Raw genomic sequence first — 19,155 nt, 5'->3', positions numbered from 1 at the left:
GGCCCCAATACCGATACTTCAGGGAGTTGATGGCACCCTATGTACAACTACACTAGTATGTACCCTGAATGTCTAGAAATAGTATGGTGATTTGATACCTGTATGACCTGGCCCCTGTTAAAGACCCCTGGTTCTCTTTCTGTTGTATGACTTGTTGTTGGGGGATATGAACCATGGCAGGTCTTAAAACATCTCTCGGACCCCATTTTCCCTGTGGTGTTATGTTTTTACTCAACTTATTCCCCACTGGTATATTCTATGTTGCGTCGTTTGCCACACCTGTTGGGCTTCATTTGTGAGTAGTTGGTTGTTCTGTTGTTGGGAGAATAGGAGCTACCCATGAGCCCGGTCTCTACCCCCGGCTCGCACCTCATTTTCAACGGTGCGCTCATTTGACTCCCGATCAACAATCTGTGCAAGGCGACACTGCCTTAACCCGCGCAGTACCTGGTATCAATTCCGTGTATAGTGGGTTTAAAGGCCTCCCATAGTGCTACACATGCAGACGTAGACTCTTGTGCAAAGAAGTCCTTGATGGCTTGATGAAGAGTTGCTGAGTACTTGGGGTCTTTTAAATGCCAAGGTGACATTCTCTAACGGAATCGGGATCGCTGAGGTTAATGTGTAGTTTAAGTGTCATAGGTGAGTGATCAGAGAGTCCATGCTGGACAATAGAGGTAGATGTGACCCTGTGGACATACGACTGCAGGAGGAATATGTAGTCTAATCGGGATAGGGACCCATGTGTTGACGAGAAGAAAGTGTATTCAGTGTCGGATTAATGATATGCCCTCCACACATCAGACCACCCCAATGCGGATGCCTGGTGTATCTTTGATTCACTTGTGGCTCGTTCGCATTCACCTAGGTGCCACCTATCAATGAGTTGCATGGAATCATTCCAGTCCCCTCTCATCACGGACGGCCCCCCAGGCAGGGCTCCCCATAATCTTCTCCCACTCTTGCTCGTCTCCCACTCTTGCTCATCTCTCACTCTTGCTCATCTCTGACTCTTGTTCTTCTCTCACTGTTGCTCGATTCTCACTCTTGCTCATCTCCCACTCTTGCTAGTCTCCCACTCTTGCTCATCTCCCACTCTTGCTCATCTCCCACTCTTGCTCGTCTCTCACTCTTGCTCGTCTCTCACTCTTGCTCGTCTCTCACTCTTGCTCGTCTCTCACTCTTGCTCGTCTCCCATTATTGCTCGTCTCCCATTATTGCTCATCTCTCACTCTTGCACTTCTCTCACTTTTGCTCATCTCTAACTCTTGCTCATCTCTCACTCTTGCTCTTCTCTCACTCTTGCTCATCTCTCACTCTTGCTCATCTCCCACTCTTGCTCGTCTCTCACTCTTGCTCTTCTCTCACTCTTGCTCGTCTCTCACTCTTGCTCGTCTCTCACTCTTGCTCGTCTCCCATTATTGCTCGTCTCTCACTCTTGCTCGTCTCTCACTCTTGCTCGTCTCTCACTCTTGCTCGTCTCTCTCTTGCTCTTCTCTCACTCTTGCTCATCTCTAACTCTTGCTCGTCTCTTACTCTTGCTCTTCTCTCACTCTTGCTCATCTCCCACTCTTGCTCGTCTCCCACTCTTGCTCGTCTCCCACTCTTGCTCATCTCTCACTCTTGCTCATCTCTCACTCTTGCTCTTCTCTCACTCTTGCTCATCTCTCACTCTTGCTCGTCTCCCATTATTGCTCGTCTCTCACTCTTGCTCTTCTCCCACTCTTGCTCATCTCTAACTCTTGCTCGTCTCTCACTCTTGCTCGTCTCCCACTCTTGCTCAACTTCCACTCTTGCTCGTCTCTCATTCTTGCTCGCCTCTCACTGTTGCTGGTCTCCTACAGTTGCTGGCCTCCACTCTTGCTCGTCTCCTACTCTTGCTCATCTCTGGGAGTCAGGATGCCATACTCCACCGGCCCAAATGCAGATACTTCACATCCACTCCTTTGGGCACCATCATAGGCTCATCCATAAAAGGCAGGAGGGAATCACAGGTGTTGCGGCACCACCACTCTTGCGTGTCTCCCACTGCTGCTTGTTTCCTACTCTTGCTCATCTCCTAATCGACTCCCGCTGCTGCTTGTTTCCTGCTCTTGCTCATCTCTGTTATGTTTTAACCATTACAAGACTGGCTCATGTATTAATGTGAGTGGAGCCAGTGTTCTGTAAAGGAATGTGGAACACTGTCGATGTGTTTCAAGGAAGAAGTGGAGTTGGAGCGGAGCAGGGATGTCAGCCTGCTCAGGGGAGTTGTGGAATAAAATGTACATTTAATAACGTACAAACAGGCTGCAATTTATGTGCGTACACACTACAAATTGGCGACAAGCGGACGACTCCCCAGTCGAGAGTCTGCACTGGGAGAACACTAATTATTTCACTTGAAACTGTGAGCAGGCTTGGATTTGCTAGTGACTGCATTGTGCTCTTTGTTTCAGAAGGCCTAGCAAGAATTGTTCTGTTCATGTTGTGCACTACTTGTGAGTTGTGCTCTGCAAGTTACAGATTTCTGGTACTACCTGTTCAGCACTTTAGTGTTTTGCACTGCAGGCTTTGCATTACTCAGAGCTGCAGCATACTAACTGTATTTATTGAAACTGCCAATCAGTTGAGATAATGTTACTTTGGTTATTTTGCTGATTTTAGTTATTGAGCCCCGGTCAGACAGGGGAACTGAATTCTGACAGCAAGCAATTATCACAGCTGGGAGCCGTGTACAAATAAGACGTAATTGCCTACCGTGAGTAAGGCAATGAACTGTGCTGAAAGCCTTGGGCGATTGAGGCAACATTCAAATAACACTGCAGTAAGTTTTGTCAGTCTTTTAGCATTTGCCTCAAGTTGTGATACCAGTTCTACTCACCTATTCCTTTGGCCACAGTAGTGTTTTTCTCTCCCAACATTCTCAATTCCCTGCATTTTGACCAGCGAAACTGTGGAAAAACTTCAGCTGGGCACAGAAATAAAGAAGGGTTTCAGTTTTCCACGTTCTTCATTGTTTAACCCCGCTGCAGGAGGCTCGTCAGAATACTACAGTTGCAGTCATTTTGGAGAGTACTTTTTAAAATACAGCATTAGATCAGCAACTACACTTACATTCTGGTCATTTGCACACTTACGTATTTCTTGCAAGCAGGTGAGACGACGGTGACAATATTGTTTATTTTAAATTATTATTTTCAGTGCAGTGAGACGACAGTGACAACGTTATTTGTGTTAATTTATTATTTTCAAAATACACAATGACACAATTTATTAGTTCCGCCAATGTTTTACCTAATCCAAGTGATCCTGGGACCATGGGATGAGTGGATTGATGGTTTTAAAATCTTTATGTTGGCTGCTGGACATGAAAGAATGGCTGATGACAGGAAGCAAGCCATGTTATTGCATTCTTTAGGCAAAGAGGGTTTAGGAATTTATTGTCCACTCCCTGATATTTCTAATTTATTTGTGATCAACTCATGATGCATACTTCTAACCCTATTATGAGTACATGCAATCCTACTTTACTGGAAGCACTCGATATTGCTAGAGGTGAATAACTAACTAATACATGTGTTAAGGCTGTTAATCAGGATAAAACAAAAGGTGAGAAATGCTGTGAAGGGCAAAACATTTGTATAGTCAAGGATAAGGCGAAAGCAGAAGGACAGCGTAGCAAAACCACAGAGGAAACTAAAGTAAAATATCAAAGAAAAGTTCATGTATGAGATATGGTAATATGGGCCATTGGGCAAATGATTCGTCATGACCTACACTTAATATTACATGCATGAAATGCAAAAAATTTGGACACTAATTTGCAGAGGTATGTCTTCCAAATAGGTTGGAGTTGTAAGTGACACGAGTTATGTTGACTCAGCGAATGTAGATGGGTCTGGTGATAACATTTTGTGTATTACTAATGTTGACGGAGAAGAATGCGATGAACAAGCAATCTTGTCAGTGATCGATTATGATAAAGAGATTTACTTGAGGGTAAGGGACCCTAAGTGTGTTATTGAAATTGATGGGAATCCTTTCCATATGTTGGTAGACTCTGGAGCTCGATATACTATTATTTCAGAATAAGATGTGAGATGTTTAAAGCCAAGCAATTGTGCAAACCAGATGTAAAACTTAAATCATAAAACGGTGAATGTTTATCAATTTTGGGATTTTTTATTGCTGAAATTGCATGTAAGGAAAACAAATATGAGGTAGAGTGTATGTTGCAAAGAAAGGGGCATCCTTTTTTGGTCTGATTCACCAGACTGCTATGGGAATGCAATTACATCCAGGTGCCAAGCAATAGGTGGTTCCAGAAGAAAGCATAGTACAAGTGTTTCCAGAGGTATTTTCTGAGAAATTTGGGAAGTTAAAAGGTTTTAAGCATCATATTGTACTACGCTGAGGTTGTCAACCTAAGGTTCATAAGGCACCGACTTTACCTTTGGCTGTGAGGGATGAGGTCAAATCTGAAATAACCAAATTGAATGATGCACATATTATTGAAGAAATTGAATCATCTGAGTGTTTGGCGCTCATTGTAGCAGTGTGAAAACCTGATCAATCTATCAGAATGTCAAACATCAAGGAGGTGATTGCCACCATTGGAAAGAACAAATGCTTTTCGACAATTGACCTGTCATCTGCTTACCCTTAGATTGAATTGCATAGTGACTCCAAACACTTCACATTTTTTGTCACACCTTTTAGGGCATTTAGTTTTAAGCGTATGCCGTTAGGGTTAGTCTCTGCGGCCTCAGCGTTTCAGAGGTTAATACAAAAAATGTTTGGGAACATGAAGGGAGTATGTTATTTTCTGGATGACAAATTGATATGTGGGAAGGATGAGAAAGATCATGACGATAAATTTAAGAATGTTTTGGAAAAATTGCAAAGCAGTGGTCTCACAGTGAAAGCAGAACAAGCATTGGAAATGCAATAGGTCTCGCATTAGGAAAGTTTGAGCAATTGGTATTGTAAATGACACTTTTTTTATTTATGTGTTGGTTTTGAAAATAGCAAAAGTAATAGCTTTGTCAGTTACAATGTCAATAGTTTGAACTTTCGCAAATGTGACACCTATAGCATTTGTAATGCAATGTGTGTTGTCTTTACGTGACTTAGATGTATTGATATTGCAAATAACAATGGCTTTTAATTTTGTAAATAATTAATACTTAAATAACATTTATTGTAATTTATAATGGCAATAGCTTAAACGTTTGTAAATTAATTTTGTGAAGATTATGTTCAGTGTATTTTATTGTGACGAAAATCCAAGAACATTGCATTTGCACCTGGTGGTGGATGTGGTGGTGGTGGATGTGGTGGTGGTGGGTGTGGTGGATGTGGTGGTGGATGTGGTGGTGGATGCGGTGGTGGTGCATGTGGTGGATGTGGTGGTGGTGGATGTGGCGGTGGATGTCATGGTGGATGTGGAGGTGATGGTGGATGTGGTGGTGGATGCGGTGGTGGTGGTGGATGCGGTGGATGTGGTGGTGGATGTGGTGGTGGTGCATGTGGTGGATGTGGTGGTGGATGTCATGGTGGATGTGGAGGTGATGGTGGATGTGGTGGATGCGGTGGTGGATGCGGTGGATGTGGTGGCGGTGGATGTGGTGGTGGATGCAGTGGTGGTGGTGGATGTGGTGGTGGTGGATGGGGTGGTGGATGTGGCGGTGGATGTCATGGTGGATGTGGAGGTGATGGTGGATGTGGTGGTGGATGTGGGGGTGGATGTGGTGGTGATGTTGGATGTGGTGGTGGATGTGGTGGTGGATGTGGTGGTGGATGCGGTGGTGGATGCGGTGGATGTGGTTGTGGTGGATGCGGTGGTGGTGGTGGATGCGGTGGATGTGGTGGTGGATGTGGTGGTGATGGTGGATGTGGTGGTGTTCAGTGGGAATTTGCCGGACAATTTACATTAAGATGTTTTATACTTCATGGACATTTTCAGGGTTGTCTTTGCTTTGTTGTGAAAACTAAAGGGCAGACTCTAAAAGTATCCGATTGCAGGCGAGGAGCCCTTAACGCTGGGGGCCAGGAGCCCCTCCGGGTTCTCATAATAATCAGCCACGGATCAAAGCAGCGCCTGGGCGGAAAACAAAGAGAACCCCGTGGAGACCTCCAAGCGCCTTTGATTTCAAGCAATGCCTGCTGCAGGGGTGGGCCCGTTGCGAACAGCATGGCGGAATTAATTCAATTCAATGGTGTGGCCAACAGTGATGGGGAGGGGCAGGGAGGGAAGGGGGCAAGGGTAAATATGGACATGGAGGGGGTCGGATGAGGGAAAGAAGAGAGGATATTGAAGGCAGGGACGAATGACGTGTTTAGAAGAGAGAGGAAACGAGAAGGGAGGGCTGAAGTGAGGGGGAGGAGGAAGGGGATGAAAGGATGCTGAAAGGCGGAGTAGGAGTAGAGGTTACGAAAAGAATGAAGGAAAAGAGGTCAAGCAAAGGCATGAAGCAACTGAAGGACAGAGGGAAGGCAGAGAAGGGGGGGAGGAGAAATGCGACAAATGTTTTGGGTAAAAAAAAAAAAGAGAGACGGAGGGAAGGCAGGGGAGGGGGGAGAAGAAATGCGACAAATGTTTTTTTTGTTGTACTTTATATTTGCCTGGCTATATACATATATTCAAGCATGTACTCCATTAGGTAGGCATGGCTGTGGAGAGGTCAGTAGCACGTCAGGCATCGGCAAACCTTTTGGTCAGATTGGGAAATTAAAACAAGTTAAAACGGTGAGCCACCGTTATGAAAGTAAATGCGCACATGGTGTACTGCAAATGAAAACAAGCAGCTCATTAGGAGTGGTGGGGGCGGGCACAGAGAGATAAGGGGGGAGTGGATGCTGGAGGGGGAGGTGTGCTGGGAGAGAGAGTGGCGCTCTTCTGCCCCTACTTTCAAAGCTGCCATGACGATGCGACACGGCGGGCAGGGGAGGGGGCGGAGCGGGTAAAACAATAAATAAACACGACGGCTGGACGAGAGAGAAGGGGTGGGGGGAGGAGAAATGCGACACGGCGGGCAGGAGAGGAGGGGGCGGAGGCTGTGAGATGTGCACGCGCTTTTAAGCTCTAAGCACATGCGCATTGAGCTTAAAAGTCACGGGCACTGCAAGGAATCGCCACGATTCCTTGCAAGTTAGTTAAAGAGTGGTTAAGCCCCCATAGTCTCGCAAGCTCGATGCACATGCGCATCGACAGGCGAGACCTAAAAATGCTAAATTAAGGTCAATAGTGCGACTTATTTAGGACATACTAATGACGTCAATGGGGTAAGACCTCATGATAAACTGGTAGATAGTATTGTTAAAAGTATGGCACCTAGCAACAAGGATGATGTGTAATTGAATTGTATGCCAAATTTATAGAACATTTTTCTGACAAGATTAAGTCAATGAGGAATTTACTCAAGAAATCTTCCAAATTTGAGTGGTGCGAAGGTTGTCGTAAGGAATTTGAAATTGGAATTAGCAAATGCACCTCGTTTAAGTAGTTTTGATATGTCCTGCAAGACTCTGTTTTCCACTGATGCAAGTGCATATAGGATAGGAGCAGTTCTTACACAAATTCAGGAAGGTGAAGAGATTGTAGCTTATGCTTCTTGCACATTATCTGAAACGGAACAACGCTACTCAGTGATCGAAAGAGAAGCATTAGCTGTTTTTTGGGCTGCAAGACACTTTAGAACTTATTTATGGGGCATACCTTTTGTGGTCAAAACAGATCATAAGCCGTTGATCCAAATTTTTCCAACAATGGGTCCAGGCATATTGTCATCTAGAATTGCAAGATGGTTGGGCAATCTGGAAGAATTTAATTTTATGATGCAATTTGTTCCGGGATCAAAAAATGTTTTAGCTGATGCTCTATCTAGGAACAAAGTTGTGACGGAGGCAGGCAGATTTTCTGGGGATGACTTGCAAGAATTTGATTTGAGTTACAGATTTAGAACGTTTTGATGAAGAATTGAAAGAATGGTTGGATGCGGTTAAGGAAGATACAGAATTGGCAATGCTGGCCAAGTGTGTTAAGGAAGGCTGGTCTGATGTTATGGACATGAAAGGGTATGCACACGTTAAAGATGAATTGAATGTAGATGAATGGGTTGTCAGGAAAGGTGGCAAACTCAGTCCTCCCATGGCATTGAGGAAAAGAATTGTAGATGGTGGCCACCAGGGACATCTGGGAAAGACAAAGAGTAGGTTGAGAGAATTGTTCTGGTGGCCAGGGATGGACAAGGATGTGGAGGAAGTATTTAAAGAATGTACTCTATGTGGAAGGAGTGACAACATTGTGAAAACTAACACACAACTGCTTCAACCTGTTAGTTATCCAGCTGGTCCCTGGTTGAAGGATGCCATAAATATAATGGGCCCTTTTGACATTATAGGACATCACAACAGGTTTGTAGTAGCCATGGTAGACTATTATTCAAAGTGGTTTGAGACTGAATTCATGAGTGAAGTTACACAAGTAAAAATGTAATTCAATCCATGGAGAAACTATTCATTAGATAAGGTTATCCAGAAGAAATGACATCAGACAATGGTTCACAATTCTGTTCCCAGAATGCGGAAACTTATTTATCTCACAGGAATATTCATCATTGCAGAACAGCAGTATAGAATCCCAGGGCCAATGGCCTTGTTGAAAGGGTCAATAGAATTGTGAAGGAAAGCATTCAATTGGCAGTGGCAAATGGGAGAAATGTTATCAGTCATGTACACAAATCGTTATGGGCGTACAGAACTAGTATACACTGTACCATAGGTTTATCTCTGTTAGAACTACTGAGAAAGAGGAAACCGAAACTGACTGTTTCTTTTGGTTACAAGCAAGAGGTATTGAGGTTGATGAGAAGGCATCGCAGAAGGTTAGTGAAAAGCTAATCTTGTATAAAAAGTATTTTGAGGAGTGGACCAGAGCTAAGGAGCTTGATGTGGTGTATGGTCAAAAGGTCAGAATTAAATTGCGAGGAAGATCTGTATTTTTGGAACCCAAGGTGGTCAAGAGAGTAGGGAGGAGTTATGTAGAATTGCAGGATGGATCATGATGGAATAAGTGCCCCCCCCAAAACCCCTGATTGAAGAGCAGGTTGGTACAAGTAAGTGATTTGTGTGAAGACAATGGTTGGGAAGGAAGGGATGCTGGAGCGATTGTGAGCAAAATACTTGAGAGTGGTATAAGAGAAAAAGGAAGTTCATCTGACATGGAGGATCAAGACTGTGGCAGAAAGAAACGAGAAATACAATTTCTGAAGAAGTACAAAGAATGTGTGGGTTCAGGTTAAGCATCTGTATATTTTACCTTAAGTTTGTGGGTATAGTATTTTGTACAGTCGCTTGGTAGTTTTGTTGTTGGTAATATTTTATCCATTGTAAATGTTATTGTAAGTGAGGACATATGTTTTAACCATTACAAGACTGGCTCGTGTATTAATGTGAGTGGATCCAGTATTCTGTAAAGGAATGTAGAACACTGGCGATGTGTTTCAAGGAAGAAGTGGCGTTGGAGCTGAGCAGGGAGGTCAACCTGCTCAGGGGAGTCGCGGAATAAAGCTTACATTTAATAACACACAAACAGGCTCCAAGTTATGTGTGTACACACTACAGTCTCCTACTCTGGCTCGTCGCCAGTCTTGCTCGTCTCCCACTCCTGCTCGTCTCCCACTCTGGCTCGTCGCCAGTCTTGCTCTTCAGCAGTCCTGCTCGTCTCCCACTCTGGCTCGTCGCCAGTCTTGCTCGTCTCCCACTCTGGCTCGTCGCCAGTCTTGTGCTTCAGCAGTCCTGCTCGTCTCCCACTCTGGCTCGCCGCCAGTCTTGCTCGTCTCCCACTCCTGCTCGTCTCCTACTCTGGCTCGTCGCCAGTCTTGCTTGTACCCCACTCCTGCTCGTCTCCCACTCTGGCTCGTCGCCAGTCTTGCTCGTCTCCCACTCTGGCTCGTCGCCAGTCTTGTGCTTCAGCAGTCCTGCTCGTCTCCCACTCTGGCTCGTCGCCAGTCTTGCTCGTCTCCCACTCCTGCTCGTCTCCTACTCTGGCTCGTCGCCAGTCTTGCTTGTACCCCACTCCTGCTCGTCTCCCACTCTGGCTCGTCGCCAGTCTTGCTCGTCTCCCACTCTGGCTCGTCGCCAGTCTTGTGCTTCAGCAGTCCTGCTCGTCTCCCACTCTGGCTCGTCGCCAGTCTTGCTCGTCTCCCACTCTGGCTCGTCGCCAGTCTTGTGCTTCAGCAGTCCTGCTCGTCTCCCACTCTGGCTCGTCGCCAGTCTTGCTCGTCTCCCACTCCTGCTCGTCTCCTACTCTGGCTCGTCGCCAGTCTTGCTTGTACCCCACTCCTGTCTCCCACTCCTGCTCTTCTCCAGTCTTGCTCGCCTCTGAGTGTGAGGATGCCACACTCCACTGGCCTGAGTGCTGGTGCCTGGCTAGCTCAACCTCCCTTGTTCTCTTTTTTGTCTAACCCTTGATTACTCCTGGTTTTCCATATTAAATCTGTGGTTTATGGTGACTTGAACCTTTCATGTGCACTTCGGTGCTATAAATGGCTGCTCATACCCTCTGGATTCCCTTTCTCATGAGCTGCTTCTTCTGTTTCTGCCTCATGAACAGAGATGCAGTTGTTCCTTTGCTCAGATACTAAAAATATTTCCCTGCATCAAATATATTTGGTTTATCTGGGTGGGATACATGTTGCTAGGCAGTGACATTTTATCACACAGCAATATCAGTTCACTAAGAAGCAACTTCTTGTGTATCTGTTCCTAAAGTATTCTGACTCATTTTCCATCTGCCTTAAGGTTTAGACTTTCATTCTTGAATGGTGATTTCAATGTGTTTTTCATGCCTTGCTTACAAGTGAGTAGGAGAACTTTAAAGATAATATTCTGTGTGCCGCATACGCGCCATAACTAAGCACTTACAGTGCAATCCGAATCATCTGCTGATGGCACACCATGGTTCTAACTCAAACAGATGAAAAAACACCAAACTCTGGGTGCAAAAGATGACTGTGGCTCAAACCACCCAGCAGAAGATACCGCCACCCCGAGTTGCCTCCACCACGCAAGCGAGACAGTTTCTGGATGACACACATTGTGTGAATATCCCTTATGGGGTGTGAAGGTGCAAAGTAAAACAGCATTAAATCTATGTAGACACATTTACAACAAGGTGGAGAAAAGGATTCATTCTTTTTAAAAGCGAATTGTAGAAGGATTCAATCCCAGCACAATCTCAAACTCAAAAACATGCAGAAAAAGTTGTGATATGAAGTTATGTTTACCCTGAGTTGAATACAAATGAAATTGTACCACTGTTACCATTTTCCAGATACAAACAATGATTTTCTTAATAATTTAAACTTGTGCTACATTGGTTAGAACTTGTTTTGCATCATAATGTTCTCATTAGCAGGTTTCTCAAAATTTGCGTTTGCAAAAGGATGACTAATGTTTTGAAGGTAATCTGAACTCCCCGCTCCTGAGGTGCGATTCAGTGAGAAACTCGCAATCTAAATATTTTACAGAAGGGCTATTTCTGGTCAGGAACTGGCCAAGGGATGCTTTCAGTAACCCACACCGCTGCGAATGAAGAAACCCAAGACTCCGCTCCAAGAGCTGGGTAGGAAGACCTCTCTTTACAAGAGGCGTGTACATGTAGGCTTGGGGTCTGCTAAGTGCACACAAACTAATCTGCTCTGAGAGGCGGAGAGGACCTGCTGACGATGGCCCTGTATAAATGTCACTGTATATCAATGTGAAACAAATCCATTAACTTTGTGAAATAACATTATGGATGGCGCTGTACCACTTGCATTTACACAGATGTTCCTTTGAATTAAACATCTGTGCTTTCTAATGCATTTCTATCTAATATCAATGTGTTGTAATAATTTGATATTGATATAATTGTGCAGAATGCAGAAGTTGTCACGAGTAATGTACTTCCATCTCACATAAGCACTTTTCAATTCAGCAGAATTCACCTGATAGAACCATATAATGTAGTCCTAACTTGCTGCATATTTCCAGTGGCCTGTCTACAAGTTTTCATCAGTTTCTTGTTGGGATCTGTCCTTCTGGCGGCATACAGTGAACATCATCGTCATGGTAGCCTTCGTAGATTATTCAATGATGTCAACCTGGTCTGTTTCTTATGAATCCAGCGACAGTGGTAATTGTAGCACTATATCTACTTCAGGAACACCTGCTGGGAATAATATTGGAGACCTGGATCCCCAACTCGGTGCAAGTTCTGCACTTCTCGATGCCACTAACGTATTCGATTTGTTAGAATGGCCATACCTTTTTCCATTGGTGGCCTGCCTGGGTATAGGCCCTCGTTTCCTTTGTCAAATACAAATCCATTATTCACTACTTACTGCTCATATTCAAATAAATGGCATGATATCCGAAGCCTTGCCGATAACTCTGGCATCCAGGTTAACTGGTCCAAATCCATACTTTTTTCTCTTACTGCCTGCACCCACTCCTTTTCCTCAGAATACCCACTCCAATGGTTAACGGACCAGGTCTGCTATTTGGGGGTTTGGCTCAGTCGTGACCCAGACGAGCTCTGGAGGTCCAAGATTGGCTGTGCAATGGAGTGGCTGGAGAGTAGGGTTCTGATCTGGTCTTGCCTGCCGCTATCTATGGCCGGACGAATAGCAATCACCAAAATGGTGATTCTCCATACGTTTTTGCATCTCTTTCTGAATGTGCCCCTACCCATAACAATTCACTTCTTATGGTGCTTGAGATCCAACCTGGTGACCCTGACCTGGGCCGGGAAACAACCCAGGATCTCCTGGGAAACCCTTACATTGCCGTTCGCTCAAGGGGGCCAGGGTGCACCTTATTATTATTAAAAGCAATTTATATGGCGCAACTAAGCCCAATGGCCTGACATGACTTTTAACGCACTACATGGCCAAGCACAATACATACATTTCTGGTGCTATCCAATCCTTTATCAACCCCACACGGCCACTGAGGCACCATGCCCACTGACCACAGCCCTCTACCTTCCCTATGAGCTCCCACTAACAGGGATTGACACCGTGGAGTGTGTGTCCTGGGCTTGGGCCAGCTCAAGAAGATGCGCAAGGATTCCCCATCTATACACTCCTTCTATACGCATAGGCCGTAACACCCTTGTGCTGCCCCTATACGATGGGGGCACCAGGGCAAGGGTGCGCGAGCATGAACTTGTATTCTTCTCTGATCTTTATCGAAAGAACCATTTCATACCCCCATTTGAGGGCAAACGTGGGTCGCATCGCACTGCGCTCAAACGCCTTCTCTACCAACTTAGGGCCAATTGCCGTCCGCTGCATGATACATTCCCAAATTCCACCCATTTGCTCTCTGCCCTGGAAAACATACTCACAAAGCCCTGGAGAAGTGTGGCTCAATGGTTAGAGCGGCAGACCTTGATGCAGAGGTCTGACCCGGGACCAGGGTTCAATTCCCGCCTCGGCGGGTCTTGGGCTCAATTTCCTCGGACCTGATAATTCTCGCCTCGGTGCCTATTCTAATCATGGGTCCCACTCTGCAACTCTGGGCAATAGCTTGCTTAATCTCCACAACGGCCCCAACAGCGCTGGGATGCCTGGCTGCACCTTGGGGGTGCCTAGGAGTGGACATTTCACAGGGAAAAGCCAGGAAGGGTTCCACAGCGGTATGCGTACAACACCAGGAAACCCCAGTTTGGGTATAAGTGCGCTTTACAAGTACAAATATATTTCAATTCACTGCACAGGTTGATTACACACATTTAATCCATCATGTAAGATACGGCACCTGTGCAAGTGCCGACTGCATGCTTGACTTCTGAAGTTTACACTGACCCTCGTAACACTGATGTTCAATGGCCCTATTGCTGCAAACAGAGGGCGTTCCTCTCTCCAAATTATAAACTGTGGCTCATCCACTTCAAATTCTTACACGGATTGTACCGCACACCTGCATAACTTCACCACATGGGCCTGATCCTCAACAATTGCTGTCTCGGGTGCGCAGTGCCACTGGTTTCCTTCCTACAACTCGCCTGGGAGCCCCTGCACGTGGTGACATTCTGGTCTGTGGTCTTTACCACTAATCATACAATAACAGGTATCTGCCTGCCACAATACCCTCTTGTGGACCTCTTGGGCTTTGAGTGCTGGGACGCACCTGCCGGCGACCGCCGTCTTACTGCCATGCTTTTTATACTGGCTAAACGCCGGGTTGCCATGCATTGGGGAAGGAAACCCTCCACACTGGAGATACTTGGTTGCAGGATGTAACATACTGCCAAGCACAGCTGTCCCTCTTTTGGAAACGAATGCCACTACGCGCTCGCCTTCCAGACATTTGGGAATATTTCCAACTTTTATGTGACAAAAGGTCCCTTCCCCTGTGTCTGCGGAGGACACTGTACCCCGGCACAGCTCCACACCCTCTGGTTCCTGAATCATACATATACTCCATACCATGCCTAGACTGAAGCCCCTGGCGCCTACTACGCTACATTCCGGTTTATATGTTCCCTAGCCTGGTGGTCTGATATCTCCTACACAAGATTCTCTTTATGTGGGAAAATGTTGTTTGACCTGATACAGTGTATATTGAATGTGGAAGTGTAGTGCAAAAATGCATTGATGGTCACTGACTTGTTCTGACCAAGCTCCCCCCTCCCTCTGTCTATGTCCTCTCTTTCTCCTTATATTTCCAGCGTTCCCCCTTTGGGGGCACGGTTGTACTGTTGTTATTCCTAAATCCCAATAAAGACATTACAAAAAAACAATATTGGAGACCTAGCAGTTTGCTAATGTGTGTTTTTGGTTCTCCCATATGTCTCTGTGATCTAATCTGTTAGACCCTCTCTTGCTGTCCTCCTAAATCACAAATACATCAGTAGTATGTGCTGTAACTGTAAATTCAAAGCAATCCAGCCATTTCCTACCATCCATATTGTTTCACGTTCACAGTGTTTGGCTTGAGCTGGGATCCCCTTCAATATGTGTTTGTTGATGCTGCTTAAAACTTTCTTTCCAAGTATAGTGTTTCCCACATACACCACATATATACGGTCTTTCGCCAGTATGCCTTTTCATATGTCTTTTCAGATTATCCTGCCGACTAAACCTTTTACCACAGCAAGTACACGAGCACGGTTTTTCACCTGAATGTGATCTAAAATGCACAAGAAGATTAGCTTTGTAAAAGTATGTTTTCGGACAAGCACTACATGCATATCGGCCAACTTTGGAACGTTCTCCCTTTAGTTGGGTAAGCTTTTCCTTGTGACTAAAACTTTCATCCGGTTCGGAACATCTGTATATCCTTTGAGCTTTCTGCATATTTGGAAGACCCTTCAAAAAGGGAGAATTGTTCAGATTGCTCTGGCATTCATTATTTGTCTGGGATAGTCCGACTTTCAGCTTGGAATTATTAAAGCCAATTTTGGAAGTTTCCTCCTCCATTTGCTCCCAGTAATCTTCTGACTGCAACATACTTCTAGAGTTTACTTGTTCGGGAGAGTCCTGCAGCACCTCAACATTGGTATTCCTAGAAAAATATCTCTTGGGGACTTTCAATTTTGGCCGATGTATGAACTCTGCAACTTGCCTCTGTCTTCTTATGCTTTTGTTACCTGGGGAATTGAAAAACGATAATTCATTAGCTCAGGTAGATATAAATTATAAATTAGAAGCAAACGGACAGAACGACCGACCAGTGTCTAGCACAACCAATACACAAGTACCAGAATTAATTTTCAAAATTGGTGCGACACACTTCCCACACCTGGAGTTCCAAGGTGCAACTTTGGACAAAATGTTCATGGAAAAATGGAAGGCGCACTCGTAAACTTTACTAAGGACTTTTGTAGTGCAAATCACCATAGTCCCTAAATTCGCTCCTACCACTCACTAGAGTGGTAGGAGCGAATTCTGCGTACATTCTCTAAAGTTTTTTCAAGTGACTTAGATCGTAGTGCTTTTGGGTATTTCACCGCTTATCTTTTTCCTTGACTCACTTCTCTCCTGCTCTTCTCCTTCCCTTCCCCTCTCTCCAGGACTTCTTTCTACTCTAGTGAGTGGTAGGAGCGAATTCTGCGTACATTCTCTAAAGTTTTTCCATGTGACTTAGATCGTAGTGCTTTTGGGTATTTCACCGTTTATCTTTTTCCTTGACTCACTTCTCTCCTGCTCTTCTCCTTCCCTTCCCCTCTCTCCAGGACTTCTTTCTACTCTAGTGAGTGGTAGGAGCGAATTTAGGGACTATGGTGATTTGCACCACAAAAGTCTTAGTAAGGTTTATAATGAATGTACTGTAGCTTTTCTGAAGAATTTTATATATAAATACACAATGTAATGTTTTTAGTCATGTTCTTAAGGATGTGGTACCTATGTATATATTTATGTGTATGTATGTGCATGTCGTATTTCTAAAAGCTTGAATTTTTTTTTGTGTGTAATCCAATATGGGCCTTTTCTTCTATCCTGCACTTATTGATTTCTTTGTTGTTATGTATTGGTCTTTGAATGTTTTGTACAGTTGATCTTATATTTGTGTTTTATTAGGTTTATTACAGCCCTGACGAAGTTCCAAAATGGAACGAAACGCGTTGGTTGTTTTTCAATCTTGGTAAAAGATTACCGAAATAAAGAAAACTTTTTTCTATGGACTCAACGCCCCTGTGTTTGATTACGACGAGTGCGCCTTCCATTTTACCATGAATAGATATAAATTATGTTCAGTAAAAGAGGAAGACATTGTTAAAGTAGATTCCTTTGTAGGAGGCACAGTAGCCGTTTTAAAGTTGAGTGGCAAAACGATTTTCCACATAAAGCTATTTTGGCTCAGAAACAAGAGAACGGAGACATACAGACTCAAGTTTAGCAGAAGATCCTGTGTCTGAGACCCTTCCACAAATGTATTTGACTGACATCGTGACTGACTCTGCCCAAGTCTGATCGGCTTTCTGAGAAACTAGTTTCATATGGAACTGACTCGGTCCTAGACCCATTGGTCTCTGAGAGGCACATGTCTGAAGTAAGATGAACTGTGCCCCATTCACACTAGCCCTGTAGATGCAGATTACCTATGGTAAAATGATATAGATAACCATTGGTTCTGTTGGGTAATGCATTACTGTGTTCTGTGTATTTAATACAAAAGCGACAAAGTATCTCAAATTATTCTCAATCAATGCAAAACTTTTTTTTTTTTTAAAGGGGAAAAGACTCATGATAAGAACACACAAAGAGAAAGGGATTTGCAAAAAGCAGAGTATTTTACTCTTTTGTTATTCACAAAACAATTGACTACGGCTGTCACAAATGCAATTAAATTGCGGCGAAACAGGAGTGACTGTTGTGAAAATAAGTGAAATACGGTGACAAGCGACGTCAGTGGTGAGCTATATACACGACATACATAAGAGACATAAATAAATTGATTCAGAATTTCTGTCCTATCTCTAAATTTATAACATGAAGACAAGACCCAATGATGATTTAAAGTTCCGGCAAGGAGACCGTTTGGCATGAATGACAATAACGGAGACGTTTCGACCCTGGAAACAGCGCAGAATGTTATGCGTCACAACGGGTCTTCCTCAGGACTGTGAAAGGCGGAGTGAATGTCAATTCACTTGGCAAGGGTGGATGTCTTCAACCCTTTGGACCCTAGCCAAGTGCATTAATCTATTAACTTACATCTGTATACCATTATTGGAGCCCTACTGTGTCCTCACTTTCAGCAGGAACTCTGGTAAGGTCCTCTACCAGCTACATTACAACAAATTTGTTCACATACCACCATTAAATTTATAGTAATGGGGTTTTTCTTTTTGTATACTTATCAACCTTTAGTGGAATATTCCATTAGGATCTCAGCCCCCTTCTAATCCATTGATTGGATTATCTGTTCATGTGGTAAGCCATACCGTTACCAACTGCAATACACACATTAGTCCTTTGACTTTTAGAACAGATCTGACTCCTCTTAATTAATTTTATAGGCTGTCCACCCTGCCTTTCACAGTCCTGAGGAAGACCCGTTGTAAGGCATAACATTTTGCGCTGTTTCCAGGGTTGAAACGTCAACGTTATTGTCATTCATGTCCATACGGTCTCCTTGACCCTAACTTTAAATCATCATTGGGTCTTGAATTCATGTTATAAATTTAGAGAAAGGACAGAAATTCTGGATCAAATGTATTTATGTCACTTATGTATGTTGTGTATATAGCTCACCACTGACCTCACTTGTCACAGTATTTCACTTATTTTCACCACAGTTACTCCTGTTTCACCGCAATTTAATTGCATTTCTTACAGCCATATTCAATTGTTTTGGGAATAACAAAAGAGTAAAATACTTTGCTTTTTGCAAGTCCCCTTCTCTTAGTGTGGTCTTTTCCTATATATTTTCCCCTTTTGAAAAAAAATCTGTTTTGCATTGTTTGAGAATAATTTGAGATACATTGTCGCTTTTGTATTAACCCCTTGCGTGCTTGTGACGGAACCGTTCCGTCACAAGCCTCGGGTGGGCTGTGCTGGTGACGGAACGGTTCCGTCACGGCCTGCTCGCCGCGCCTGCGCGGCGCTAATTCCGCGTCTGCGCGGCGCTAATTCCGCGTCTGCGCTGAGGGTTCTATTGGGCAGGCGGGGCCGTGATGGAACCGTTCCGTCACAAGCACAGCCCACCCGAGGCTCGTGACGGAGCGGTTCCGTCACGAGCACGGGAGCGCCGCGCGGCCCCCCTCCCCCTTAGCACAGCGGCGGAATAGCCGCCGCAGCTAAGAGGTTAAATACACAGATTATAGTAATGCATTATCCAACAGAACCAATTGTTCGCTATATCATAAATACCCAGGTTCTAAGGGACACAGGGTCACCCCATTAACCTTAACGGATACTGATGGTACAAGGCACCATATGTCAGCCTGCAATCCTTCCAACCACTGAGCCTACATGCTGCTCATGCATTCATGACCCTCACAGGAAATCTTAGCGTGCAACAGACTATGAGCTAGAAGTACAGTCCTTTTAAAAATAAGGACTGAAAGAGATGGACTCAAAAGCCACAGGCTTTCTGAAAGTGGCTTAACCAGGTGTCGACCCGCTCTCCCAACCTTCCCACCTCATGCCCCAATGAATGTCAAGCACAGCTAGCCAG

General features: G+C 44.5%; 1 protein-coding gene across 1 annotated transcript in view; it reads right to left on the bottom strand.

Moving 5' to 3' along the window:
• Nucleotides 1–7,061: 7,061 nt before the first annotated feature.
• The window catches only part of LOC144770932 (uncharacterized), a 160,153-nt gene continuing 148,059 nt past the window's right edge, over nucleotides 7,062–19,155 (bottom strand). Inside the window, exon 8 of the mRNA XM_078655764.1 lies at nucleotides 7,062–15,622. Within this exon, the coding sequence (XP_078511890.1) occupies nucleotides 14,952–15,622 (671 nt within the window). The 3' untranslated portion in view covers nucleotides 7,062–14,951. The remainder of the gene's footprint in view (nucleotides 15,623–19,155) is intronic.

The sequence above is a fragment of the Lissotriton helveticus genome, chromosome 7 (genome assembly GCF_964261635.1).
Source record: "Lissotriton helveticus chromosome 7, aLisHel1.1, whole genome shotgun sequence".
Taxonomy (NCBI): domain Eukaryota; kingdom Metazoa; phylum Chordata; class Amphibia; order Caudata; family Salamandridae; genus Lissotriton; species Lissotriton helveticus.
Note: the sequence above shows the minus strand (reverse complement) of the source record. Positions and strands in the feature narration are given on the sequence as shown.